At 35.0% G+C, this 27,847-nt stretch overlaps 3 protein-coding genes across 5 annotated transcripts; all 3 read right to left on the reverse strand.

Annotated features, from left to right (window-relative positions):
• Positions 1-3,661: 3,661 nt before the first annotated feature.
• On the reverse strand, positions 3,662-8,556 carry LOC103498308 (mitochondrial-processing peptidase subunit alpha-like). The gene is made up of 13 exons (XM_008460876.3): positions 8,392-8,556; positions 7,127-7,363; positions 6,727-7,023; positions 6,461-6,628; positions 6,203-6,367; positions 6,037-6,123; positions 5,825-5,891; positions 5,520-5,617; positions 5,335-5,407; positions 5,176-5,246; positions 4,975-5,024; positions 4,202-4,314; positions 3,662-4,079 (listed from the first exon to the last, which is right to left on the reverse strand). The coding sequence occupies exons 1-13, from the start codon at positions 8,428-8,430 to the stop codon at positions 4,024-4,026; spliced, it is 1,521 nt and encodes a 506-aa protein (XP_008459098.1). The 5' UTR covers positions 8,431-8,556; the 3' UTR covers positions 3,662-4,023.
• Positions 8,557-8,954: 398 nt separating this feature from the next.
• On the reverse strand, positions 8,955-14,123 carry LOC103498319 (glutathione hydrolase 3). Of its 2 annotated transcripts, none has more exons than XM_008460896.3 (8): positions 13,752-14,123; positions 12,150-12,272; positions 11,413-11,750; positions 10,728-11,246; positions 10,379-10,614; positions 9,910-10,174; positions 9,561-9,698; positions 8,955-9,482 (listed from the first exon to the last, which is right to left on the reverse strand). In XM_008460896.3, exons 2-8 carry the CDS (start codon positions 12,241-12,243, stop codon positions 9,207-9,209), a joined length of 1,866 nt encoding a protein of 621 aa, XP_008459118.1. In that variant the 5' UTR covers positions 12,244-12,272; positions 13,752-14,123; the 3' UTR covers positions 8,955-9,206. The 2 variants fall into 2 exon arrangements, with proteins under 2 accessions (XP_008459118.1, XP_050940863.1); XM_051084906.1 differs by having other exon boundaries at positions 12,150-13,416; positions 13,752-14,068.
• A 1,716-nt stretch (positions 14,124-15,839) lies between these two features.
• On the reverse strand, positions 15,840-27,494 carry LOC103499644 (uncharacterized). Of its 2 annotated transcripts, XM_051084907.1 has the most exons (22): positions 26,321-27,494; positions 25,480-25,595; positions 25,134-25,342; positions 24,003-24,122; positions 22,922-23,050; positions 22,715-22,840; positions 22,538-22,593; positions 22,365-22,464; positions 22,114-22,231; positions 21,559-21,768; positions 20,827-21,154; positions 20,258-20,351; positions 19,736-19,844; positions 18,976-19,247; positions 18,724-18,851; positions 18,313-18,547; positions 17,698-17,886; positions 17,310-17,599; positions 17,051-17,234; positions 16,723-16,965; positions 16,404-16,489; positions 15,840-16,319 (listed from the first exon to the last, which is right to left on the reverse strand). In XM_051084907.1, exons 1-22 carry the CDS (start codon positions 27,133-27,135, stop codon positions 16,172-16,174), a joined length of 4,305 nt encoding a protein of 1,434 aa, XP_050940864.1. In that variant the 5' UTR covers positions 27,136-27,494; the 3' UTR covers positions 15,840-16,171. The 2 variants fall into 2 exon arrangements, with proteins under 2 accessions (XP_050940864.1, XP_050940865.1); XM_051084908.1 differs by lacking the exon at positions 25,480-25,595 and having other exon boundaries at positions 26,321-26,468.
• Positions 27,495-27,847: the final 353 nt, after the last annotated feature.

The raw sequence follows: 27,847 nt of genomic DNA on the forward strand, positions 1-27,847 counted from the left end.
AATTTTGGCAAAACATGCGTCTTACGTTGGAAAAGTTCGAGAAAGTAATGAGTTTCGAACACTATAAAAAAAAATCTATGTTTTTTTATTTCAAATTATCTTAATTAGAAACACTTAGAAGTCCTAACGCTTTTGAAAGAGAGCTCTTGTAATTAGGATCAAGAAGAAAATTATTTGGTCGGATTATAACAATTCTTTTACATAATAAATTTCTTTCTGATGATCGAGTCATTGGTTTTTCCTTTAATTTTCCTAAGTTAACGTTATTGTTTTCTTTTAATTTCTCTAATATTTTTCTACTTATCCAAGTAGGTTTTTTCCCAAACAATAATAGATACAAACCTAAAAGTTCTCAAACCAACTTAAACACAACTCCATTCGTTGAAAATAACATGGATGCATCAATCTAGCTACTTAACAAATTCGAGTGTATCGAAAGCATTTTTAAATAAGAATATTAAAAAATATTGAAGAAGAAGAAGATAAAAACAACAGACTACCAACTTGAAGTGAATTAATTAGCTAAGACTATTACTAATTACAATTACGTGGCAAAGCCTTTGAGTACAAACTCAGATTCTAATGGTAATTAATAATATAACATTAATTAAAACTCCCTTTCTTTTTCTCTTTTTATATAATACAAATTAACACTATTATTATTTGGTTCGTTTATTTAATTTCTTTTCTTTTTTCCAACTATGATAGTAATCGCATGCAATTATACATTCAAACTTTTATCGGTAAAAATTAGACTCTTAAACTTTGATCAGGGATTTCTTTTTTCTTTTTATCTTTTTTTTTTTTTTTTTTTTTTTTTTTGTTTGCATGACAGTTTCACTTTGGGGAAGGCAAAATATATTCATGTGGAAATGGAAGAGAGAAAGAGAAGAGAGTCACATGGGTATTGAGCTAAGGGTGGTGCTCATTATGCTTTTTTAGCTATGAATGAATGTTATAAAAGAGAGAGAGAGAGAGAGAGTTTATTAAGAAGGAAAGGTTGCTTGATAAGCAAGGCATTTCAGCAGTATACTTGATGGACCCCCACCCCCCTTTTTAATTCAATCTTATTAACATTCTCTTTTTAATTAATCCCACAAATTCTCTCATTCTCCTTATTAAAATTTTTTTGAAAAATGAGACACGACCTAAATAGAACAGAACAGTACATCTCAATTACTGCTTATAGCTATACTTAATTACTTTTTGTTCTAATAAACTAATGTTTAGCTATACTCACTTTGTTCGTAACCGACCTAACGTAGAACCGGGTCGGGGGGGGAGGGGAAGTGAATAGAAAAATTAAGGGTTTAGGGAAAACTGTGGACAGGGAAAAGGGAGTGGGGCCGAGAAGGGTATGACGTGGTCGAGAAAAGGGAAAAACTTGTGGCCCACAAAAGCAAATTGAAAAGATGATGGTTAGCCATTCACGTTTATAACATACTTCCTTTGATGAGTCAAGAAGCAAATCATTATGAAGCTTCTTAAATGATGTCTTCTCCAACTGATTTCTGCCCATGCTTGCTCATTTTGTCTCACAACTCTTTTCTTTTCTTTTCTTTCTTTCATTAGAAAAACAAATATCACTCTTATATCACTTGTATTTTCTTAGTTTAAGGTTAAAAACCAATTACTTACCTTAAAAATTACTGTTTGTTTGTTTGTATTTGTTAAGTCCTTTAGAAAAGGAGTAGTCATAATAATAATAATAATAATGAAGTTTACTTCTTATTCACGATCTGGAAGGAATTGTTCTTGGTAACTATAAATGTAATACATAAGAGATAAAAAAAGAAAAGATGGAAGTTCCTAGAATATATATTAGCTTCGTGTCAAGCTTTTGTAAAAGTAGGAATATAAATTATTGGTGTCGAGTAACTAGGATTTAGAATTAAATATGTTGATGTTCGAGTAAAAACCATGTTATTGTGTCTGACAATGTAAGCTTCCTTTAGTAGAAGGGTCGAAAGATTTTTTTTTTTTTTTTTTTCCATTTTTCGATGAGACAATCTCATGTACTAGTGAATCTAACAAGCTAGAAAATTTCACATTTCTTCGTCCTATACAAAATCTAATCTTATTTTGAATCTTATCCTTGGCAATCTTTTCACTGTATCTAAAAATGTTTCCACAAATCTTTCAATTTATTGAGATGTATGTTGAGATAATTTTTGTCCACAGTATATATATATATATTGTTGTGAAAACAAATCACTGTATAAAATCTTTTTTGTCAAGAAAAAGGGTATAAAACAAGACAAATGTAAAGCTAAAGCGCCTGCACGCTACAACTAGCATACATTCTAAAGTCGAAAAAAGGTTTCAATCTCCTTATTCATATGTTGGGTAACAAAATAACCATCTCGAACTTTATTTCTTTTTATGCTATAATTAGTTCATGAATTTCATTTCGTTACATTTGCTCTTTTACTTTTATAACAAATGCATCCACTTCGCTTATCTAAATAAGAAAATCACATCAAAGCTAGTATGGTCACACATCAATCTTGTACTTCTCTACAACTATATATATATATATATATGACATCAATATGGTGCACACAATGTTCCCATGATATGATATCATATCACATCAAAAAGAAATTTGTTACATTCTAATCAGATATCTAAAGTAAAAAATAAAAACTAAAATAATAAATATATAACAAAATGAAATATATTTATATAAAATATTGAGTATAAAGACAAAACCAAAACATGTGGGGACAAGGAATAATGATTTAAACTAAATATAAATGAAATAAAAACCAAGAACTATATCTTTAAACATGAATTACTAGAAATGAGCAAAATAGTATATATTCTCTCTAAAGATCTAAATGGATGATACCCTATTCATATATGGCTAGTCACATTATCCATTTATGGTTGACATTGACTAATCAAGAAATGGACCCACAAAACATTGGCTTTCTCACACCAGGCATATATACTTTCTTAACTATTTTCTCATTGGGATATGAATCTAATAATTTTAATATGACTTATACACAGTTATATATATAGATATACATAATACATACACACAACATGAATATACATTAATACATTCACATGTAGTAATAGCAAAAAGAAAAGGTTCCAAAAGGGGAGTTCTAAAGAACCTAAGATCAAAATGATGGCTATGGAAAATATATTATTAAGGCAAAGTACCAAATAATTAGAGTTGATACTGACTGACATCAGAAGAAAATGAATCAAGGAATATGAAGAATAATAATAATTAGAAGATTTCAATTATGCATGAATTATATCTGTCATCTTGAATTAATATTTTGGAGCATCTTTTAAGAAGAAATATACAATTTTTTTTTCCAAGTGATTCGTACAGTAACTTTAGGAGAATAATACCTCGTATGTATGTATCCAACCAATCCTTTAGTAGAGATCTGAGTAACTGAAAAACTAGAAAAAGAAAAGGAAAAAGAAAAAAAGCTCTGAATAACGAATAAACGATGCACTAAACTAAACTAAAATCTTCTGCCACAAAGTTGCTATTTCTCTAAAGTTAATTGTGTCTAAAAGCATATCTAAAATTGACCATTCAAACTAACAAAGTAAGGTCCCCAGCTTACTCTTACAATATATATATCTTTAAAAGGACTGTTGTAATCTAAAAATACTTAAAATCACAAGCATGTGTTTCAAGTAGCACTTTATTATTAAAGATTAAAAAAAAATCAACTCAGATTGTTGCTCAGAGGCCTCGCAAATTGCAATGTTCCAAAATACAAACATTCTGAAATTGCTTTCAGAACATGAACTTTCTTCAAGATGGAACTGTTAACTGAAGAATACTTTACTATTAGATAGATGGAACAAAACATACCATCAAATAGAGATCGGGTATTGACAAAAAGGGGCTTGCTCAAATTTACCAATTATTGAGATAAACTGGATCTTTATACTTTGTCTTATTTTCAGAAGACAGTGTACAAGGCTTGAAGATAGCAATTTCTATGTTCCGTCTGGGGACTAATTTTATTTGTTCATAGAAAAAGATCAATCATTTGACTTAAACTTGCTGCTGACAGAATCATAGCTTGGAACATGAATAACTGCAGAACAACAATATATAAAGAAATAATTATATAGAGAAAGCTAATAAGAGAGCTCTTTTTTTTCTGTAGGAATTGAGATAAACAGATATCAAGAGGATCTCATAGAGTATGATGAATACCATCGCCATATGAGGCCATTGTCAATGGAGATGAGAGAAGTTTTTGTGCAATTGAAGCTACATCGTCCAGAGTTACTTCGTCCACAGCTTTCAAGAAATGTTCCACAGGTTTCCTGGATAATGTGGCATACATTATATATTTAAGATATAACACACGATCATTAAAAATCAGCATAAGTAGCCTTGAAGATAGATCAATATTGTTTTTTGTAAATCTCGCCTAAAATAAAGAAGATAACTACTTCACATTATATTTGTAACCTCTAATAGCCCTCAAGAAAAAAACACCCTTAACTATGACCAGATTCTGTATAGTATTGCCTTTAATCGGTCTAATTAACTAAAAAATTAGAATTTACTAACTCTAAATGCAGAATTCTTTGTGTTTAGGGTTATGCTTTTCATACTTCCGCTTCAACTAGTTTTCTCTTCTTTATGTGGTACTTTTATAGTTTTATATACACTGTGTCACAGAAAGAGTCTACGCTTTTTTTCTTTTTGCTTCTTGCACTTGAGCCCTAGAGACTATTGCCCTTTGTTGCACCTTGAGCATTAAAAGACACTAAGTAGGTGAAATGATATATATAATTTGGAAAATGTGAACAATTGACCATGGAACAGAAAGTTTAATGAGTAATAACAGCATAACGACATCCTAATAAATTTTAAATCTTGCAAATAGATTTCATTCCACCCTCCAAGAACAAGAGGAAAGCATTTAGAAAGGCTGGTCATGGTGAATGCAGAGTACAATAAAATGATTCAGACCATACCGTTCACCATATGTCAAAACTTGTCGGGCTATGTCCTCCGAAGCAACCACCTACAAAATACAGCTCCACAATCACAATAAGGGGACGTATTCTAAAGAAATCAACATTTTTAAAAACATGATGCTATTTTATTTTTCTTTTCCATCAACCTAACATCCAGGTATGGTAAGGCAACGAGACTCAAAACATAATAATAAATACCCTGGATTCCAAATTCATTAGCACAGCTGACTTTGTTGACTGTTTGGCACGGTCTAGCTGCACTTGTTGAACTGTAAACAAAAGAAACATTATCCACAATCGAGTTAGATATAATGGTTCATCTGGAAATGTTGGAAAAGAGAATGCATCATGATTGACCTTTTCCAGGAGTTGCAATAGCTAACAGCTCGCTAGCAGCAATATCAAAGGCTTTTGGAACGAAATCAGAACCCTACAATTAGAGTAGATGTTTATAAAGCGGTAAATAAGAATTCTATCATCAAGATCAACATAGAGGATTGGCATTATGGTAAGTTAACAGAAGATTTAAAGAGAAACATTACAGTAGTTCCTTTGATGCCAAATAAGCCACTATTGTTGTAAATACTGCTGAATGCTGAAATCGATTGGACCTGTGGATACTCATTTAAGACCTGAAGATCTGCTCACCACATCAACAAATACATAGAAGTTAACACTTCAAAAAAACACAGCATGGGCAAACTAAAATTGGACTGGATTGGATTGGATTGAATGGGTAAATTAAAAATGGATCACCTCCCTTCAAACCCCCCACACATAAAAACAAACATACAAAATAAGGATCTCAGATACATGGACATCAAAGTCAAAGAAATTTAGGACTTACACAGCCGAGAGTACATCCCCTTTCCAGGTCCACCAGCTGAGAAGGACCCTCCACCTCCCAGTAGCATCTAGGAGATGAGATATATCATTGTTTTTTACTTTTCACAGGGATAAAGTGAAAAATGGACTGAACAACTAGAGGGGGTGTGTGCATGATCTAAACCAAAGTGTCGTGAAAACCACTTAACCATAAAAGATATTCATTGTTAAAACCTGAAGAACAGTTAAGGCCATAGCATCTTTCTCATTACGCCAACCACCTGGGAGTTCAAATGCAAGAGCAAAATGTGTCCTCCCATCCTGAAAGAGAGAACAATTAACAAATGATACCTGGAAATGAAGACTGGATGGTACAATATACAATATTGATGATACACACCCCAGAATCACCTTGATGACGATAATCACCCCCATTGTACACTGATTTTGGCTCCTGATGAGGAACACCTGGAAGGTCAGATAGAAGTGGTTCAGCAATGGATAAGAGTTCCTCATGTTCAACACCAGATGCTGCAAGTACTATGCGCGATGCAGTATAATTTTCCTGAAGGAAGAAGCAAGACCAGTAAATAATTAACATTATCAAAAAATTAATTGTAAAAATAAACATGATAATATAAGCTCCCATTCAACTTACAGAAACAAAATTCTCCAAAATTGTACCACTCAAACTATGTATAGCAGACTCAGGGGCTACGAGAGAATTTGCCAATGCACCAGAGTAACCAGCAGCATGGATGGCTTCCAGAAGTAACCCATGGGGATTGTTGGAAGCTTCAGTAATCTCTTCTTTTACCCTTGAAAGCTGTTAACACAAGCTTCGATCTCTCAGTGAGTCAGTAATTAGGAAATTTGTGGCGCAAGCTATTAATGATATTCATAGTGAAAGAAATCCTAGGAGACCTGTTCATTGACCTCCCAGTCAAGAAAAACAGGATTCCTGACACAGTCAATAAGCAGCTCCACCATTTCAGGGACATATGACTTCAAAGCACTGAAGGTGTAGCCCATCTGCTCTCTTGCAGCTGAGGCAAGCACATTGCCACCAATTGCCTCTACCTCGCGCACAACACGTAGGTGACTGCGATTTCTTGTGGTGTGAAAGGCCATGCGTTCTAGCAGATGGGTAGAACCAAAAGTTTCTGGAGTCTCATAACTTGAACCACAATCAACATATAGACCTATTGATGCAGCAGGATCCTGCATTGAACAAATAAGAGTTCAATTTCCCCTTCATAAACGGAACACGAGCAAGACAATTATAGAAAACTAGTATATATGTTCATATGGCATCTCATCTTACCGGTGATGTTTCTGATGCTACTCTTACACCATTTGGCAGACTTGTGATCTTGGTCTTACCAGGTTCAACATAATCTGGTAATGGAGGCGGAAGAGTCACATCCGACAGGGGAAAGTCTAGTGGGGGTAATGTAGAACGGTCTCCAAGAAACCAGCCAAAGAGACCCCCAGAAGATTTTTGCTTTGAGGCAACAGCACTAGTGCTTGCAAATCTATATAGCCCGTTGTTTGCACGCCCCTAAGTAATTATCCAAAAGCAAAATTATCATCATTATCTCATATGCTTCCTGATGTCTTATGCAGATTGTTTATATATATTTTAAGGAAGTCATATTTGGAAGATTTGAACCGCTTGAAGAAATGACTTTGATGCCTTCTATCATGTTCGATTGAACTAAAATCACAAGTGCGTCTCTAAAAGGTCTTATACCATGCAAACTGCTCAGATGGTTATAACTATCGTAAATTATGTCTCCATTAACTTAATCAATGACAAACACAGCTGTTTTATATATTATTACTGACCAGCCATACAGAATTAACCAATAAAAAAGAACTAATACCTCGTGTGGTGAAAAATTAAGCTTATAAACACTACCTTCATTTTATCCTTATACTCAAGAGTTTGAAAATGGGTTATTCCAAAATGAAGTAAAAAAATATATATACAACAAAGATGCAGCCAATACAGCCAGAACCATACCTGCAACCCAAGTCAATTCACAAGGGGAAGTCGGAATAGAAGATTGTTATCCGCTTTCTACCAATGTTTTCAAAAAGAAAAACCAGCAAAGATTTGAAAACCAGAAAAAAAAATGTTTTTCAAGCGAAATCTGGGAGTAAACAAGCATAAATTTCAGATACATAAAATTAAAAACACAATGGTTATCAATCGGGTCAAAATAATTCAAAATAGATCCTAACTTATTGACACTCAATAACCTAGCAGTTCAATATGCAGATCATATAACTTCGACGCTATCATTTTTCCCCAACAGAGACTTCAAACACTCACTTTCACCTCCAATTCAGTGTATTTCTAATCAAAACTCAACTAAACAAACCGTAAATTACAAAACTGAGTTCGAGAAGGCAGAAAAACGTCCAGAGCAACGAATTCAGATCCATTTCTAAAGAAAATCACAAGTAAAAACCAAATAATCGGAAACAATCACAAGCAAAAGACCGGTTGCGTTGCGTGAGAACAAAATGCAAATAAGACATTAAAATCAAAGAGGTGAAAAGGGGAGGATCAAGTTTAGTAACCTTAAGAGACGTAATTCGTGAAGCTGCAGCTCTATACATGATGATCCAACGACGAATCTCTTCAGTCTTCAAAGCGCTTAGGCAATTGAGCGTCAAATTAGCCTTTATGCCTCAAGTTATTGGAAGAAGTCGCACAAATCAGGAAAGGTCTATTGTACGATCAGATATGTAGCAACGTGTCACAGCTTGACTTTGCCACGTCGTTTTTATGATTCGAAATTCCTCTAACTAAATTTCAATAAAAATTGGTTGAATATCCCTTTTTACTTCGAAAATTAATTTTGGTTTGTAATAATTTACTCAACTTTTTATTTTAAGATTTAAAACGATTTAACATTTATTATAAAAATTAGTAATGAGACTTAAAATAATAAAAGTTAACGACTAATTTTGATAAGAAAATTATAAAAGTGATTAAATTATTAATACATACTTAAGTTCTTGGACTAAATTGAAAAAATTTAATTACTTGGAATAATCTCCGTCGTTAAATACGATAATAAAAAAAAGACAAAACTACCATTTGAATAACAAAATACACGTCGTTGAGTCAAGAAAAGGCATAGTCAACTGCATCCAATATTTCTATTATTGTATGAACTAAAAAACATTTACATGGATAAACTAAGTCAATGTACAAAAGGAGGCAACATGTTTTCAGAAGAGATTTGGGAATCAATACCAAAAGAAAAAGAAAACATTTCTTGAAAAAGAAAACATTTCTTTCTTTTTCATCTACTAACCTAAGAGCCCAATCAAACTGACTTTCGAAAAGCTTAAAACACTTTTGCAAGCACTTGGCAAAGTCACATATCCTAAACAACCGCAGGATTTCCGTTCTTTCTAGGGTCACAGACAGCTGTAAGAAGACCAAAATCTTGTTGGTTGTTGGATATCTTTCCACCCTTTCGACCTATGTCAATGGCATCTTCGAAGTTTTGAACTACAAGTTGAACAATGGCTCCTGCTGCATCCATAGCTACCACTTGATGACCTCTGTCTTCCAAGAATTGCTTCTCTTTGGCCGAGAATTCGACGTGATCGCCATTTATGCACGTCAAATTTTCATATTTAACTACATTTGGAATCAACTGCAGAGACAACACAAGCTATGCATTATAATGTCAATGTTTTGTGATGATAAATTGCCTCGAAACTGAGTAACAAACCTGATGGTACACTCTTGACCTTTCAACTGCTGAAAAAGGTTGGAATCCCAAGGAAAAATAATTAAGGAAAACCTGAATCACTGCAGGAAGTATCTTCATACCACCACTACCTCCCATTACAGCAATCAATCGATCATCCTATCAATAACAAACAACATTCTAAGGATAATTATTGCCGATCGAAATCAAATCAACCTCGCCATTATAGAGAAGAGTTAAAGAACATATATTAAGGATTAGTATTATATCATAGATATAATCTATTTCAGCAGAGCCTGAGTTAATGTGGACTAATTAGAGCAAGAAGAAGAAGATCCAAATCAACCAAATATGTGAATGGAAGTTGTACCTTTGTGACAATAATAGGAGTCATGGAAGAGAGGGGCCTCTTATTTGGTTGGACGAAATTGGTTGGAGCTGGAGGGAGTTTATCAGGAGATATATTTGTGGGTGTAGAAAAGTCCCCCATCTCATTATTAAGAACAATACCAGTAGAGGGTGAGAGAATGCCTGCCCCTAAGTGCCCATTTACGGTTGTTGTCAAAGATACCGCATTTCTCTCCGCATCCACAATGCAAAAATGACTTGTTCCATGATCTCTTAACTGACTCCACCTAGTAATAGAGAACAACAAGTTAGTGTCATGAATTTGTGCACAAAAACAAGTAAAATTATCCGACACTGAGCATAACTATGAAGTTAAGGCATCAACAACCTTTTTGGCTAGTCAAAGGAACTCCCACAAATGTAACGCTATATTCTTTAAAAATTAGAAGACAAAAAAGGTAGAACAAGCATGTTTTCCCTTTCATCCACACCTGTATTGATAGTAATCTGAAGGGAAAGTAGTATTGTCAACTATTTTTTCTTGAATTTTCTTTGCAAATGATAGACTAAGCATGTTGGAGACGGCATTGCTAATGTTGGCAAACCGAGGATCCCCCAAGTTCATCCGTTCAGCATACATGTGTTTCAATGCTTCAATTAGGCGATGTACGCCAAGATTTCCTTTAGTAGCATCAGGGTCATTATAGCTCTTAAAGATGTTCATGACCTGTTTCCCAAGATTGAACATTCAAGAATAGATTCTGAAATCATTATCGCTCAAATAAAGGACATTCAATCCAAACACAAAAGTTTTACTGGGGAGGTAAAGAGAAAAAAAACCATAGCAAGTCCAAGTGTTCCACTTGAAGGAGGTGGCATGCCATGCACTGTGTAGCCCATTGCCTCAATGGTCATTGCTTCTGTTATTTCAACCGTGTAGTTCCTTAAATCCTCCATGGTTAAAATGCCACCAACTGCTCTCACATCCTTCACCAACTTCTCTCCAACGACTCCATTATAGAAGGCTTGTGGCCCCTGATTTGCCACAGCTTCTAAACTCTTGCCTAGTTCAACGTTGTAGCAAGTGTCACCTACTTGTAATATGTTGCCATTTGGTGCGAAAACTTGTCTCAACCCAGGATCATGTAGTATCATCTCGGTAGAAGAAACTAAAGACTGTCCTAGATAAGGAGAAATCACAAATCCATCCTTGGCAAGCTTTATAGCAGGTTCAAATAAAGACTTCCAAGCCAAACGACCATATCTCAACCAAGCTTCATGAAGGCCAGCTATCTCTCCAGGGACTGCAATTGATAGTGGCCCAATATCTTTGGCTGTCAAATTGGCTTCATACATATCCTGCATATTGCCAAAGAGAAATATCTTACAACTTTTCACTCTCCCTTTTCCATTGGACAGACCCTCCACCTTCATCTTTTACACACAGGACTACTTGACTATTTGAACCAAAAGTGTTGGAGGCCAAAAGAAATCCATCTGTTTTATCAAAAGAGAGATATTGAACCTGAGATGCAGCTAAGGGTGCAGTCTCCCGAAAATCGATGGCTATGGCTTGCAAAGTTGACGCAGATCGCACGACCATAAAACCACCACCTCCTATCCCGCTCCACATCGAACACACCACACCAAGACACAATGCTGTTGCAACTGCAGCATCAACAGCATGACCTCCCTTCCTAAGCACCGACGCTCCAATTTCCGAGCAACGACCATCATCAGCAGCAACAACTCCCTTCTCTGACTCAACAATTTCAGAATTATAGGTACCTATTCCATCAGAGTACTTGTTTTCCCCGTTAAATACTGAATCGTTTATTGAACCTCCAAGGATATGACCAACAACTACAAAATGGAAATCAAACAAGTCCGAATCAGTCACAAATATTCAGGCAATAACAACCAATTAAATCTGAAGTAAAGAGGCAGGTAGATAAGCTCATCTTCCAGTCAAATTTGATAACACCAAAACATAGTTCCAGTCAACTGCCGAAATCAGTCAAACAGAGAATTTTCCTTTTTTTTTTTTTTGTTTAATTCATTCAAAACAGAGAAGTAAAACAAAGTCAAAATCATCACCAAAATAAAAAAACTCCAAGATATGCACAATGAGACTCAAAATCATTGGTTTGCTAAAACAATTCAGTTACCCTCAGATGAGAATTCTTCGGCCCTTGATTTGTGAGAAACCCAAAAGTTAAGAAAAATAAATGAACAAACAAATGTGAAGATAAGTTGAACTACCTGTGATGGCAAGTATTCCGAGTGGAAGAAAAATCAATCCTCTACAACACCGCTTATCCGCTGATTCACCACGGCGAAGTAATGGAGAATCCATAGTTTATCCACAAATACTCTTGATCGATACTGAAAAATTATCGATGAATCACAAATTTTATATCAAATTGCTTCGAATTCTTAGTTACCAAAATGCAAAACAAGTTACATATTAGATACCTCAATCATTCATTAATACAAGTCAGGAAAACCATCAGAAAATAGTTACTGATTTTCCTCGAGAAAAAAAGAGAATACAACAATTTTCTTTTTTCTTTTTTTTCTTTTGATTCCAACCTCTAATTTTGTCGACATTATGACATCGTATTTGATATTATGACATCTTATTTGATGCATGGTATTAAATTTTTGTCAACATTTAAATCAGTTGTTCACACTTAAATGGATTCAACGGATGAAAATTGATACTTTCTATTATATCGTTAAGAAAAACAATGAATCATAATTCTAAAAAATAAAAATAACAAAATAACAGCAACAAAAAAACGTGGTTGATATGAATATAATATAACTAATAAACATTTGAAAAGTCATATGTGAGGAAGCTATCAAGTCCTGGGTTGGGAAGCAAAAGAACTGGAAAAGACGAGCAAGATTCGGGGCTCGGTCCTTTGATTCATTCTCCTGAGAGAAGCGTTGACAATGGAAAGAAGTGGTTGGGGATGACTCGATGGCTGTTAAAAATGCTCGAGTGGAGGAAAGTGAGTTATAAGAATATTGAAGATTTTGTTATTTTAGAGGCAGAGGCTGATTTCAGCCCCACCGAAGTCCATGAATCTCCCTTGTTGCAATGCTCGGGGTTTGGAGAGCCTTCGAGCATTCAGAGCCGTGCGTGATTTGGTCCATTCTAAAAAGTCCAATATTATGTTTCTCCCGACAAAAAGCGGAGAGGAAGTCATTAATCAGATCAAGATCATGGGTAATCTTTTCCTGCTTTCTGTACAGTTAGAAGTCAAAATGGTTCCATAAAAAGGCACCTTTAAGAAGGGAACAGTACAAAATCAAAAAGACTACAGATGCAAATGGTCAGTGATCTGAGGGTCCTGTTATCTCGGAAAGAACTTTTATTGATTATTCTTCTCCCTTCTTCTTGCCCAAGTTCTGATAATACCGGAGCTGTTATTGAGAGTATCTCCCCAAAAGCTGATGCTATAATGAATTCTATGCTCTTTTCTCCCAATGTGAGCAGTGAGCACCGACAGATCCCTTTTTCCTATAGCAGTATCCTCGAATTAATGGGCAAAAGAGTCTAATAAAGGTGACTCCAGTTAATAGAAATTCGGAGGAGGACCAACTGATATGCAACTATGATAAGAAGGCTGCTTACAGAGTGAAACAACAGATACAAGCTGTTTCTTCACAAATCATGCACTGAAAGTATGGAAAAGACTCTGGAAAAGGTAAACGACCATTTTCTATAGAAAGAGATACTTTTCCATCTTGTAATCAAAATCTGTTTACTGATGATACATGGGTAGCTCTAAATTCAGATGGTAATCAAAATGAACTCAAGCAGAAAGAAACAAATGAACAATTCATGGGGGTTACCTTCACCAACTGCTTCAATTTGGAGTCAGCGGATTAGAGATTACCATCTGGAGCTCATAAAAGTTGTGGGAATTTTGAAGGCGGAAGCTGTAAATTAACAATTCTGTAGCTGAAGTTTTGACGATATGGGTTGGGATCTGATTGGTTCAAAATGGACAGATTATCAACATCATGTTCGCGTCTGATGATTGGTTTTACTTTTTGAAATTCTGGGTTTTGGCTGTCAGAGTGTAATTTGAAACTTAATAAACAAATGGGTATCGGTAAATTCAAGAAGGATAGCAATTTATAGGGGAAAATGAATTCTTCAACAATCGTTCAAACTATGAATGACAAAAACTTGTCTTTCAACTTATGCACTGTTTTATTATTATTGAATTATCAAACATACTCTCGCTTCAATTACTAATGAATAAAGTTATTGTAGAATCTGTCATTTTATATCAAAGTGCTTAGAATTATAGTTACCAAAACGTAACGTAAGTTACATATTAGATCATACACCAATCATCTAATTTATTTTTTCTTTCTCATTTTGCTTCTTCTTTCATAGTTCTACCAATTTCATTCTCTAATTTTGTTCTCATTCTCATATTTTAATTTTTTTACACCATGTCTACTGATTCATAATTTTAACTGTTATAATATAATTAAGTTTTATCCATAGATCAATCGTAATAGATTGCAATCGTAAATGTTAATTAAAATTACATTCGATTGTGTTTACCTAAAATCGGTCAATTTGTCAAATTTATCTTTACGATTATGGTTATAATTTGAATTAAGTCAAACTTATCATCTTCTCAATTGTTTAGTTTGTCAATCATGATAGACACAAACTATGACAATTATTACAACATTAATACGAATTTGCATCAATACATATGCAAGTAAACAATGCCAAATATAACTGCATAAGATCCAACTTTTAAGCTATTGTTCCAATTTTGCACGTGAAACATAGCTTAATGTTAAAATAATATAAATAATTTTATTTTAAAAATATAAATATTTAATTATTTTATCGATATGAACATTTTAATAATTGTAAAATGACGATTGGATATGCTATTTTTTAATGTCAACTCTCCAACTACTTTTATTGGTTTAATTAAAAATGAACCTAAAGATTTCTTTATTTCAATATATATATATATATAACAATTGATGACTTTATAAATAATCTATATGGATCTAATAAAGTCTTCATATAGTTAAAGACCATGTATAGGAACTAAATTATAAGGGACCAAATTTGTTTTGTTTACTTTTTGGTATGCTTCAAAAAAAATTTGAGAATTAAAGTCGTGTTCGATAATCAAGGCATATTTTTTAAAACTAAACTTGTTTTCTTTCGATTTATTATATTGGTACGCATCTTTCTAAGTACGATGATCGAGTTATTAGCCAAGTTCTGGATAAAAAACAAATTTCTAAAATTTACCTTTTTTTTCGGTTTTCAAATTTCGAAAAAATTTGGGCACCATTATTTATTATTATTATATTTATTATTATTATTTTGTGTATGGTGTATCCTTTCTAATGTATTTTTCAAGACATAAACTTCCCAATTAAGAGATTGGAAAATTCAACAAGGATATCAGTTTTTAGGGGAAAATGAATTCCCACCTTACTATCTTCCAAACTATGTAGAACAAAACTTTTCTTCTCCACTATGTAAATTGTTTTTATTTATTTATTAAACTACATAACAGACTTCTAACAAAACAGTTTTAAACAAAGATTTTTAAGAATCGAAACCAACATTTTCAATTACTTCTGAAATTTAAGATATAAAGATGGCTCATATAATAAAGCAAAGGAATGGACGACTATGTCACAACTTTGAATACTTTCAGTGCCCTGCCATTCTAATGAGGGTAGCGAGGTAAGATTCATATATTCTTGACAAAGAAAGCCAACCAAAGAGGTGACAAATTCAGTTGAAACTTTTTTAAAAGAATCTCCAAATAATGAAAAAATTAGAGAAACTACGTATAGTTGGTGAAAAGGAAATTTTCTGCAAAACAATTTAAAGCTTCCATTGTTGCAGAGCAGAAGATAACATAAATATCTACCATTGAAAACTGAAGCAAATGTGATATACATTCAACATTTGTATATAAAATCATTAAGGTTTATGGCAATACATTTGAGAAATCTGTCAACCCTTGACGTGGGCCCACACTATAATATGTACAAAAAATACACATGGGAAGAGGGGAAAAATATTGGGTAGACACTTGCTAACAACTTTGTATATGAAGGGGTAACGTAAATCTATGAAAACTTTGACTAGGACCACAAGTTCTTTACCTAATCAATGCTATATTCTATCTCTCACCACAAACAAATTAAATTAAGAAAAAAATCAATATGATGTTTTTCATTCTCACATTTACCTATAAATACATTCTTCTTCATGTCTGCCAGAAAACCTCTGGGTCATTGCTATACAATGAGTGGTCCTGAATTTCCTGATTTGCAACGTGCCAATCAATTAGTCGCGCTTGGATAATTTTGCAGAGTGCTAATCCAGCAGGAAGCATCCACCATTCACTATCATCCCTGCATCAACGATAGCAAGCAAAAAAATTTATACTTCCTCCAATGACTAGACAAGCTAGTAGCAATTGATTTGAGGCTACTCACATGCTGAAGTTCCAGGTCTGAAAGCTGGGATTCTTTTTATTTGAATGGTATAAATAATTAATTAACCCACAAATGAAAGCAACTACCTGTAACAAACAAGAAAGTGCCAAAAGTGGGTTAGAATCTTATATCCTATGATTCTAATGGGAATCAAATTCAAGTTGGATCAATTTTGGAACAGTAGTTCTTGCAGAACCTTCGATAAAAGGAAGCAATTACAGGAACTAATAAACCAAAAGCGTATTATATCATCAGAAACCATATTGCGTTAACCTCAAGTTGAAATTATAGTAAAAGATTGTAGCCAAGAATTACTCACCACATTAATCATGGATGTGATGTTCCACAGACCATAAACATGTGCCAGGCCTGCTGAGCGTCTAGGTCCATGGCTAAATAACGCATTTATCCCAGCAGGAAAAGGAGATAGCAGACCAAGAGGAAGGACGAACAAAACAAGAAAAAAATCGAGCAGTGAAATAGAATACATCTGTAACAAAGTGAGCAAAACCAAGCTAAAATCTCCTAGAAGTATCATGGAGACTACCAAACCAACAAGATCCTGAGTGAAAAAAAGAATAGAAACCGAAGTTAGAATGGTATTATCAAAAGGTATAATCAAATTTAAACTTCAGCAGAATAACCACCTGATGGCCAACAGGCTTAGTATTGTATATCATGAAAGAGATGGGATACGATATATCTTTCTTCTCTTTAAGAGCTTCTAGGCTCTTGGCTTGTATAATTCCACCAAATATTCGTTTCTGAACCATCTTCTGCTCAGTGATTTGTAACTGGTCCAATGGCTTCCTATCCGCAAATCTAGGTAAACTGCACAAGTTGAGGGAAAAATTTCTAATTAACCGTTAAGAGACCCATGAAGGAAGTTAGATTCAAAATTATTACCATGACCGTCTCTCAGGCATTAGTAATTTGTGTTGGCCTTCAGCATATGGCTGCACGTTATCATTCTCCAAAGCAGATAACAATAACCCAAATTGGCAATATCCGGAAGCTGTGGGCTGAAACCAGGCAAGGTCGACCCTCATACAAAAGGCACTTAAAGTTGGATTAGCATGCGTGTCCAGCCAACTAATTACATGTTCAAAAGTCTTCTTCAGGTGTCCATAACGAACCAACCGTAATTGAGCATTGAGTCCAGCCACGAGCCGGTACCAAAGTGTGGGTGGAATAGACTGAGAAATCATTTTTAACAATAAAAACAAGTGTCTCCCATTAGATAGCAAATAGAAGTCAATGGATTCTCAACTATCAGTCTAGGCAATGGACAAACCTGACCCATTAATGTGGTTAGAATGTTATCGCTATGGAGGGTGAAAGGAGCCATGTAACTTCCATCTCCCCCAAAAATTACAGAGATTGGTAATCTTTGTTGAAGACGAGGAGGAAAATCAACTCTCTTTTCATCTCCCCCAAGGAAGAAATCCACATATGCAAGCATTAAATCAGGAGTAGCAGCAACCTGAAGCAAAAAGTTATTGAACCGCTAACTCTATCAAAATTATTGAAAGAGCGCATTATACCCACCACATTACTTTCTTTACTTGTTCTAAGCTCAATGGCGTGGACTATAAATTTTTTTTGGTGGAACGTGGACTATATAAATTAAAAAATGGTATCCACTGAATTATTAACGTAGATGCCTTTCATAAGACCTGTTCACTAAAAAATTGTTGCCTGACACTGTCAATTCAGCTGTTAGAAACCAATGACATCCAGTTAACCACATTGAGAATACCCTCTTATGATTATAAGATCCTAACTAGCTCACCTCAACGAAAGTATTGTTACATGTGGCGTTCCTAGCAATTATCTCAATTCATGATAAGATAATAATATAATGCTATTAAAAAAGCCAACAAATGAAGAAAATAGTTTTTGAACAAACCTTGAGACCTTCATAAAGAGCACGTGATCGGCATGAACGTAGGCAAGAGTGATCATATTCAGAGCGAACAAACTCACGAAGACATTGCATTTTCTTTTTCCGGCAGTGTTGTAGCCATGACCAGGCAAGTGGATAGGAAAGAACAGAAAGAACACTGTAGATTGAACCTTCCCACCACTGATAAGCAGCCAAATCATTTATTTCATCCACAAATCTATTAAATGCATCTTCGTATCTGTCAAGTAAATAATGTTCTCAGAAGATGTTCGTCATACATGTTTACTTCAATAATAAAAAATTCTGGGGGGAAAGTTGGAATCTCGCAGAAAAGTAACCGGTCATTCTCCACTGAGAACTGAAAATTGTCACCCAAATATTATTCTTCTACAACAGAAAAGTGAGACTGCTTACACAATTTCTGCTACTTGTTCAGGAGGAGAATGAGATAGGTGCCACGGTTCACTGAAACTATTTGGGCCCATGAAATACATTCTATGCACGTGACTTTTGGACTCCTCTGTTCGATTTGTTTCCAAAACCTGAAAGATAAGATTTCACATAAACTGACTTAAAAATTCTGTTTCCATAAGGAAGGCAATTAACTTTTGGCAGTGACTTAGAGAAGTGAGCACTGGAACTGGAAGGGAAAAGTTGAAGGCAGACCTCATTCAATGACTCCAGGAAAGGAAAGGAGTAATCTATTCTAGAGCTCTGTCGAACAGGTACCGTCGCTGGTAACTCATCGCCACCAACATATTTCATACGTGCAACACTCAACACTAGAGCTAAGAGGATGAGGAGTCCAACAAGAATAAGACCAAATAACCAAGGACCTCCAAAAGCATATACCAACTCCTCGAGAGCTGTATAACATTGTGGCATGTGATATCTGTCCGAAATGCACCTGTAGGGGCAAGGCCTTTTAGCAACACCACCTGTTGGAAGCATCAAAATATTATTTTTGTAAGATAAAGCATTGTGAACCGTTCCCTACGAGCTTCGCACAAAAGATGAAATAGACAGAGACAACTTCCCAAAGAACCATTTTAAGTTCTTGCAAATCAGCAGTATCAAAAGGAATTTTTTTTTTTTTTCAGAAAATTCAATTCATTAGATATCCGTAAATTGACTCTTTGAACAATTTTTTTAATCTAACAAAAATATATCCCAATTTTTCTCTAGCAGTTCTCTTGGGAGTCAATAGCAAATTATATAAACGGAAATTCTATTCTTGTTATGCAGAATTGAATGTCAAGCTGTAGTAGTTGATTATATTTTTTATAGCTTCTTTAGCCTTTACCCAGATTATCAGTCCTAACTATTTGGCATCTCCAAGCACATTTTATTTGTCTTATTAGAAATTTGTTCCTCAACCCCAAATAAAAATAAATGCTCAACAATGATTATCTCAGCAAGACCTTACCTCGAATACTAACATATATGCCACGATTAGGAAGCTCATAAGATGGGCACTTGGTACACAACCCTCTGTCAGATCCAGTGGTATTCTTAAATGTTCCAAGAGGGCACTCCTGAAGTTCCATTTCCAAAGCATGGGCAAAAATTAAGCTATTTTACACAGTCAATTAAAACTACATGATTGCTAAAAGAGTTCTACAAGAATTAAATTCATTAAATGGGCAAACAAAATATTCCAAAAAAATAAAATATCTAATAAATTTATTGATTTAAAAAAAGATTTGTCACACCCAAGTTTAAAACACAAGTTAAATTTTGTTTCGAGATTCAATCCATAAAATTATCCTCATTAAAGTTGAATTGCGTCACTCAAAAATATAAAAGAAAAGGCCAATATTATTCAAGAAGATATCCAAAGTGGCCAACAAAGAGGAGAAATTTTAGAACATGCAAAAACGTTGGGTGGACTGGTGGGGGCCTAAAATTACAAATAGAAGGATGCTGACAAATTATAACGAGGCTTTACCTCACAAAATATACCATAAAGTCCTTGGGGACAGGCCTTTCCAGTGATGGTTCCATTTTCACCGTCAGAACCATGATAGCTCCCTAAGCCTCCCCTGGCATAGAAGAGAAGTGAAACAGCTAAGATCTTCAATGATCAACTTGATCAATTTTTCAATAAGGTCGTCATCAAATTAAATAAAACAAATTTAAGCCCCTGGAAAATATTCGTAGAACGTAAAAGAATCAATTTCTTTATCAACTAAAGCGGCTAACCATCTGTTACTAAAGAAACATAGACTTCAAACCAAGGATCAAAAATATCAATCAAAATGTCAAATATCGAGATTTCAATTTTACAGATATATCAATAAAATATTAAATGTCAAAGGATATTGTTTTTACTTATTCTTGTTTCAAGTTCTCACCTCTTTTTTTCCTTTTTTGTCTTTTTGTTTTTTTTGGAGGAACATTCAAAGCTAGAGAGTTAATTATTCAACATTTTTTTACCTTGTCACCGTTCAATAAAGTTGAGATCATGAACAAAGAATAACAAAGTATTAGGGGGAAAAGAGAAGAATTGGCACAAACCCAGTATAAATGTTTCCTTTAACACTTGCTATAGGTTGATATGCATCCCCAACTGGTATATCGGACCAATGAAAATGAACCCTTCCACCCCCACCCCCACCCCCACCATTTGAACTGCCCTGTCCTCCAACAGCTGAAATGACAGAAGATTCACTGAGTGATACTGTTTGCACAAACAAAAGAATTGTTCCACCTGATCCACCTCCAGGACCAACATTCAATTCCCCACCACCTTGCCCCCCAACATCTCGCCCAAAGGTTTCTCCATCAGCTCTAAGGGACCCATTGAGAGACAAACTTACTACTGAGTGCTCTAGTGACCCCATCACTGTACAATCATGCACAAAATAGAGTTCATTGTCAGCATGCATCTGAAATATAAAATTGTGAACAAGTACAGGTATCCCAAATAAACGTTGGTCCTAGCTATTGCTCAACCTACCGAGCCCAACAAACCCATGAGCAGCATAATTAGTACAGAGTACAATATAAAGCCATTAGAATTGATTCCCCATGCAGATTATGATTTCATAATTAGTTACTTACAAAGTGAGCTCTACCTATAGAAACTTAATGAGACAACATTATATAAGCATAAGTAGCGCAAAGAAAAAATGTCCCTTACGTCACCAATGGAATTTCATTCCAAGTAAACATAAACATTATTAAAAATTAACTAAAATAATAAATAATAAACAAAACCAGAGAAAGAGAGGAAGAATCACAACTTACCAATAATCCCACCACCTGCTGTTTCACCAGCAACACTACCATCTCCACTACCACTGCCAAGTTCACAAGGGAGATCGGGATCACCATAAGCAACACCGCCATTAATGAAGGTGCCATTATAGTATCCATCACCACCTTTCCCACCATGTCCACCACCTGCACCAAGACCATTTGCAAAAATTCGTCCTCTACCCACCCCACCGGTGCAGCCTGCACAACCAAGTACAAAACATGGTGAGTTGCAATAATGGAAAATTTTCCTCTTATGAATAACCAAACTTTCATCAAGAAAAGATGGAGGCAATGACATACAATAACGAAAACCCACAAAGGATGCAAGATAAAACTAAGATATCAATTTAAATGGAAAAAAAGAAGAAGAAGAAGAACGATACATAGCCGAAGCACAACAGAAAACTTTATTTTATCTACAATAGTGTAATGTAATATGTTCAACCTTCAGTTGAGATGAAGCTGCGGTATATTAACAATTTTTCATTAAAACTACTTGAACCTGCCAGGTAAGAACAAAATAATTGGAAGAAAAATGCATACCAAGACCAGAAGCACTAATTGCACCAGATAGGTAAACAAATATATCCCTGACCCAGTGAAAGTGAATAACAGATCCAGTTATGGTGCCTTCAACTGTTAGATCTTCAACTCGACAAATCTGCAGAAACAAGCCAAGCAAACCAATATCAGATTAGACAAAGAAAAGCATGTTCAGTGTAATGAATAAATCTCAAAAATAATATTCTCCACACAAGATAACTACTTAGTGGTCAATCTGGCTAATGAGACACCTGAAGAGTGAAGGGCAATGTGGAATTCACGTTACAATCTTCAGGGGGGTGAAGTAGTTCCGCTGGACAATCAGAAAGTTCACAGTAGAGCCGTGGTCTCCTGCAAATTTATAGAAAAGTTAGGGAAACAAAAACGAATTTACTGATCTGCGATCATACATTAGAAAACTTACGTCTTATTGGCTTTTGAATCGTCCAAAGGTCCTCGGAGGAATGACTTAGGCCCAACCTTAATATTATCAAGTAGATATTCAACACTTGGTACAAACAAACAATAAAAAAAATGTGCATGCTCTTATATGTACGGTTTAAGCGAATTCTAAACAGTAAAGAAAGTTAATTCAGCTTACATAGATACTGAAAAACAATGATAGTATAAGCCGTTGTGCTTCAATAAGATTTCCTGGTCCAGTAAGATTCAAGTATCCTTGTCCATGAACACCTAAATTTGCATTCGAATGTATAGAAGATGACTCCTGACAAAAACACAGATAAATGAGCATGATTTACTACATCATAAATTTTAGTCAATAAGAAGTCTGTGAAGTATGAAATACCTTGAGAACCAATAAATTACTGGCCTCAAGCAGAGATGTTGCCACAATTTCATTGTCTCCGCCGTCTATAAGTATTTTGGAATTCCACATTAAATGCATTTTCACAAACATGCGAAGGGCCCCATATATCTGCCATATCAATGATAGCTCAGTTTTTCACATTTAAAAAAATGATATATACATCTGCTTATTAACGGAAAAAGAAAAATAATTGACAAACATAACTCAGGCTCGGTAATCCACAATAACCAAGTACCAACCAATTAAAAACAAAGAAAATATGAAATTTTTTAGCCTATTGAAGTAGTAATGGGGACCGAAGAAAAGGATTAAAAACATCAAAGTGCCCCAAAAAGTCGTTTTTCAGGCAAGCAACCTTAAAATCATCCACACAGTCTGTCACAGAAAAGACAGCATGTATGGTTCTGAAACAATAGAGAAATAAGTTCAATTATATATATATAAATACAAGTCTAAGACCAGCAGTAAAAATAATAATAATAATAATAATAATTAACTAATAATAACAACGTGCCTTAACAAACAGGCCCAAGGAAGAAACTTTTGCAGGACTGCAATAACTTACAAGTTGGAATATGAGGCCATAAAAAATAATAAAATAAAAAAAATCCCACGAAAGGAGCACCCTAGAGGAAGGGTCTCTAGTTTAAAAAGAAATATGACCTAAGAAATAATATAAATAGAACTTATTATAATGCCTCGAGAGTAACAGTAAAACTGTTAGTTTAGAAAATGACAGAGAGAAAGAAACAGTAAAGTTGGCGAGGCGCCCAAGAGAAAGGTTCCCTCTCAATCCCACAAAAGATTCTACTATTTCTCTTCTGCCAAATACCCCATAACAAACAGGACAGATTAGCTTGATTTTTGTCATGTGTCCAAGATATAGTGCCATGGCTAGTCATGCCACCACGAGTTAAAAGGGAAACAAAAACTTCATGAATCAGTACTGTGTTGAAAATGTTAATTACATATGAAACACACTCTTGAGAAAGTCCAAAGAATAATTTTTGGCTAAAATATAGCTCTCAATAGATGGGAAACAAAAGGAGCTGCTACTTGCCTTAATAACAGAATTGCTCATAAGAAGCTCTTCTGCAATTAACTCAAATTCTGATGAAGCGTAATGAGCAAGCCCAAAGGACAGGACTGCACCAACTGATAAATGAATTTGTCCTTGAACCTACGTGAAGAATCAGCAGCATTTCACCATAGAAGTACATAATAGAAAGAAATTGTTCTACCATTGGAGAAACAATATGTTGAATCAAAGAGAGTACGAATTTGGAAAACAAGACTGCAAAGTGTCTTAGTCAATTGTTTGATGTTATATTTTTAAAAATTGTAGTGTACCTCGATCAGACAATAAACTTTTTAAATGGTCTTCTTAGAACTTACTTTGTAGAATAAGAAACAACAATTGGTACTTGCAATACCTTCCTCATATATTTGGTAATACTTGCAGGCAAGTCTCAAAATAGCAAGGTAGAAAAATTTTGTATGCTAAGATGAAATTACACATCTGCGAACATTCATTTCCACTCAAAAAAATAAAACAAAATCGAATTCTCTCAAATGGGGCGTCTAAAATTGAAACTTAATCCTAAAGCTGAGCTTAGGTTAATAGGTTAGGATGGGGCATGTCTTGGAGTGATTTTGAAAGGTTTAAAATCACTTTCTGTCAAGTTCAGAATCAATCCCAAAAATATCTTTAATCACTCAACATCAACTTTGATTGGATGAAAATCATGTTTAAAATCATAAATCCAAATATGAAGAAGGTTTGATGAGAATCACTTTTAATAAATCACTTATAAACAAATCATATAATCACTTCTTTAAAAAAAAAACACTCCCAAAGAAGTAACAAAATTTGTTATTATTTGAATGTGATGATTGATTACTTTTCAACGAACCACCAAACAAGCAAGCATCTGCCCTTTTCTTGGAATTCTGGTTATTTAAATCCTTTTTTCTGATGAAATTACTCTTTCTTCTCTAAGAAAGGGAAAAAATACAACACTTCCCCTTAATAGAAAGATGGCGTTGATTATAATCAAAAAAAAAAAAAAAAAAAGGCAACTCAAGAAGTCCAGGTCAAAAAACACTCAAGCTGCATGATCCATATGAGAACAGAAATCAGAGAAATAATAATCTGCATAACCGTGGAAGCATATACTCAGAGATATATAACCTGTACACGGCTCCAAAACAAAGGAACCAAAGCCTTAGCATGGTTTTGAATGTACACATTTGTCCAAAGAGGCTGCTTGGGAAATGTTAGAAGAAGTGTATCCGTCTGAGTAGATAAGTTGTCATTGCTAACAATAAGGCTTCGAGGCACAGCATCGTAATACGTTCCTGCAGCACCCGCATTTTCAGAACAGCCATAACTCTTCCCCCCTACAAACAACACATAAAGGTCACTATATTATATTTCATTCTTTCTCATTCTTATCCTTCTCTGCACTATGATGGTATTATAGAGCAGAAACCCCATGACAACACTCAATTTTTCAATTAACACGATATAACCTCACCATGAGCAAAGAATTCTGTATTGTCATGCCGACTAAAAACATTGATGGAAATTCTTCCACCTCCACCTCCAGCAAATCCATTACCACCAACTGTACTTAACCTGCCACTTCCAGTCCTGCTCTTCACAGAGGAACTGTATTACCTGTGTGCTCCTAGATCACTTGCAAATAATGATTTAGAACTAAAAGGCTTGACCTATCTAATAAATTGGCCTTCATAAATTGAAGAAACATATGAAAAAGCCTCGTAAGGTCAAACTATTACGAAACTAAAGACCCTATACTCAACCTTCTCTCACTCCTTAACCTAACAACCTTGAACAACAGTACTATCCTGATATTTATTGATATTTGATATTAATGGGATATTCTTCGTATCTTTCTCTTATATATACCAAAAGAGGAGGTACGAAAAGGGAGATGAGATATCCCACACCCTCGAAAGGATTATTAAAAAAAAATCGCTTTGAGTCACGCCATAGTTACTAAAATCTTTAACCCAGAAGAAGTAAAACATACCAATTGACACCAGTGTCAACGACTCAACATCGACATAATATTCAGAAGTACGTACTATCTCTCCGGCATTCTAAAACAGTAAGGAAAGGCCATATCACTAATTCACAAGGCAAGTGCATTCTCTCTGTTTCCTTGACCATCAAACAATCACATCAACATATTTCAAGATTTCACGCATCATTCCAACTCAAAGTAAACAAGAATCTCACTCACTTAATAACAGGCGAGCCAAAAAGTCAATGAACTGAAGCTGAAATATATCTAGTGAAATCCGAGATTAAAGAAGAAAAGAAAAATCAGAAAACAAGGGGGGGAGAGTTACATTCTCTGGGCTTTGATATAGATGCTGCCACCAGAACCTCCTCCGCCCTTGATGCCACCATCACCTCCATCTGCATAAAGATTACCACTAACTTCGATTGAATTCTTTGTTTCTAGCCAAATCCTCCCACCTCCTTCCCCACCATAACTTTCTTCTTTAACAGTCGTTCCACCTTTACTACCAAAACTCCATGGTTCATGCAAAGAAGACCACGCGTACGTGTCCCCACCCCAAACATCATCTGGCAGCTTCGTATTATCCGTCACACAGCTCGCTCCCCGGCCACCATGGCCACCGCCAGCTCCCTGATAACCCGACGGCGTTCCACTGGTCTGTGCCGGCGGATTTCCCGCCAACGCCGTCACATTTACCACAGACCCATCAACTAAACTAATGTTTAGAGCATCAATCCTCAAACTTCCTGCAACTATCAGCGAATTATGACCTAGAGAAAAATCCCGGCTCATGTTTATCTGTATAGTACAACCCATTAGGGGACACCTTAAACTCACACCGGAGAGAATATACAAGCTACCATTTCCCTCAATATACACATCATCACCAAAGCTCAAGCTGGAATTCAGCTCGCAAATTGTGTTAAGTGACCCGATTCCTTTCAGATCACCCTCACACGAAAATGATGGAGGATGAGGAAAGGGGGCCGGTGGAGGAGGCGAAGGGGGCGAATAATCTCCATCATAGCTGATGATGGAAAATTCATCCCCATAATAAAATTCCACACAAATGCTAAAGTTGAGAAAGGCAAGCAAGCTGATAAAGAAGGCTTGGGAAGTGTACAGACAGTATTGAGCCATTTCAGAGACGAATTACTATCTGTAAAAGAAAAAAAGTCTTATGGGTTTTGCAAAATTTACAAAACCCAGATTCCAAATAAGAGAAAAGAAGACTAACGAGCTGAATTTGGGGGAAATTTTGAGTGAAGTACTTTAATTACATAGAATTGTGTAGAAAATGAGAGTAAACGAGTGGGAATTGAGTGGGAGTAAACGAGTGAAAGTATAAGGGGGTGGGAATTGACAATCGTGGAAGTTGAAGGAGTTGGGAGAAAATTTTCGAAGTGAACTGAGAGAAGGGATAAAGCAGTGGCCGAAAAAGTAGAGAACTCAGAAGGAACAAAAAAAAAATAAAAAAAGCAGACCCGAGTTTCGACGGTCGGAAGGGGGAGGACGAAGGAGACAACTTGACACGTGCATCACACGTGTGAAAATTTATATTCCCGATTCCATGTGCTATTTTTGGGCTTAATAGTAAAGGCCCATTTCAAAACAATCCAAATGGGCCTTTCTCGGCCTACCAAAAATTGTTAACTTATTCATTTATAATTAATATTTTGTAAAATTATTTTATTTATTTTTGCATTAAACTTTTTAATTCCATGTAATTGATTCCATAAACTACACCTATACTTTGTCAAAAAGAATTGACATTGATGTTTTATTTTCTTTTATTTTTTTTTCAAATCTCATTAAATTAGTTTTTTAGTGGATGTGGCAATTGATGACATAA

This window comes from Cucumis melo, chromosome 5 (genome assembly GCF_025177605.1).
Source record: "Cucumis melo cultivar AY chromosome 5, USDA_Cmelo_AY_1.0, whole genome shotgun sequence".
NCBI lineage: Eukaryota > Viridiplantae > Streptophyta > Magnoliopsida > Cucurbitales > Cucurbitaceae > Cucumis > Cucumis melo.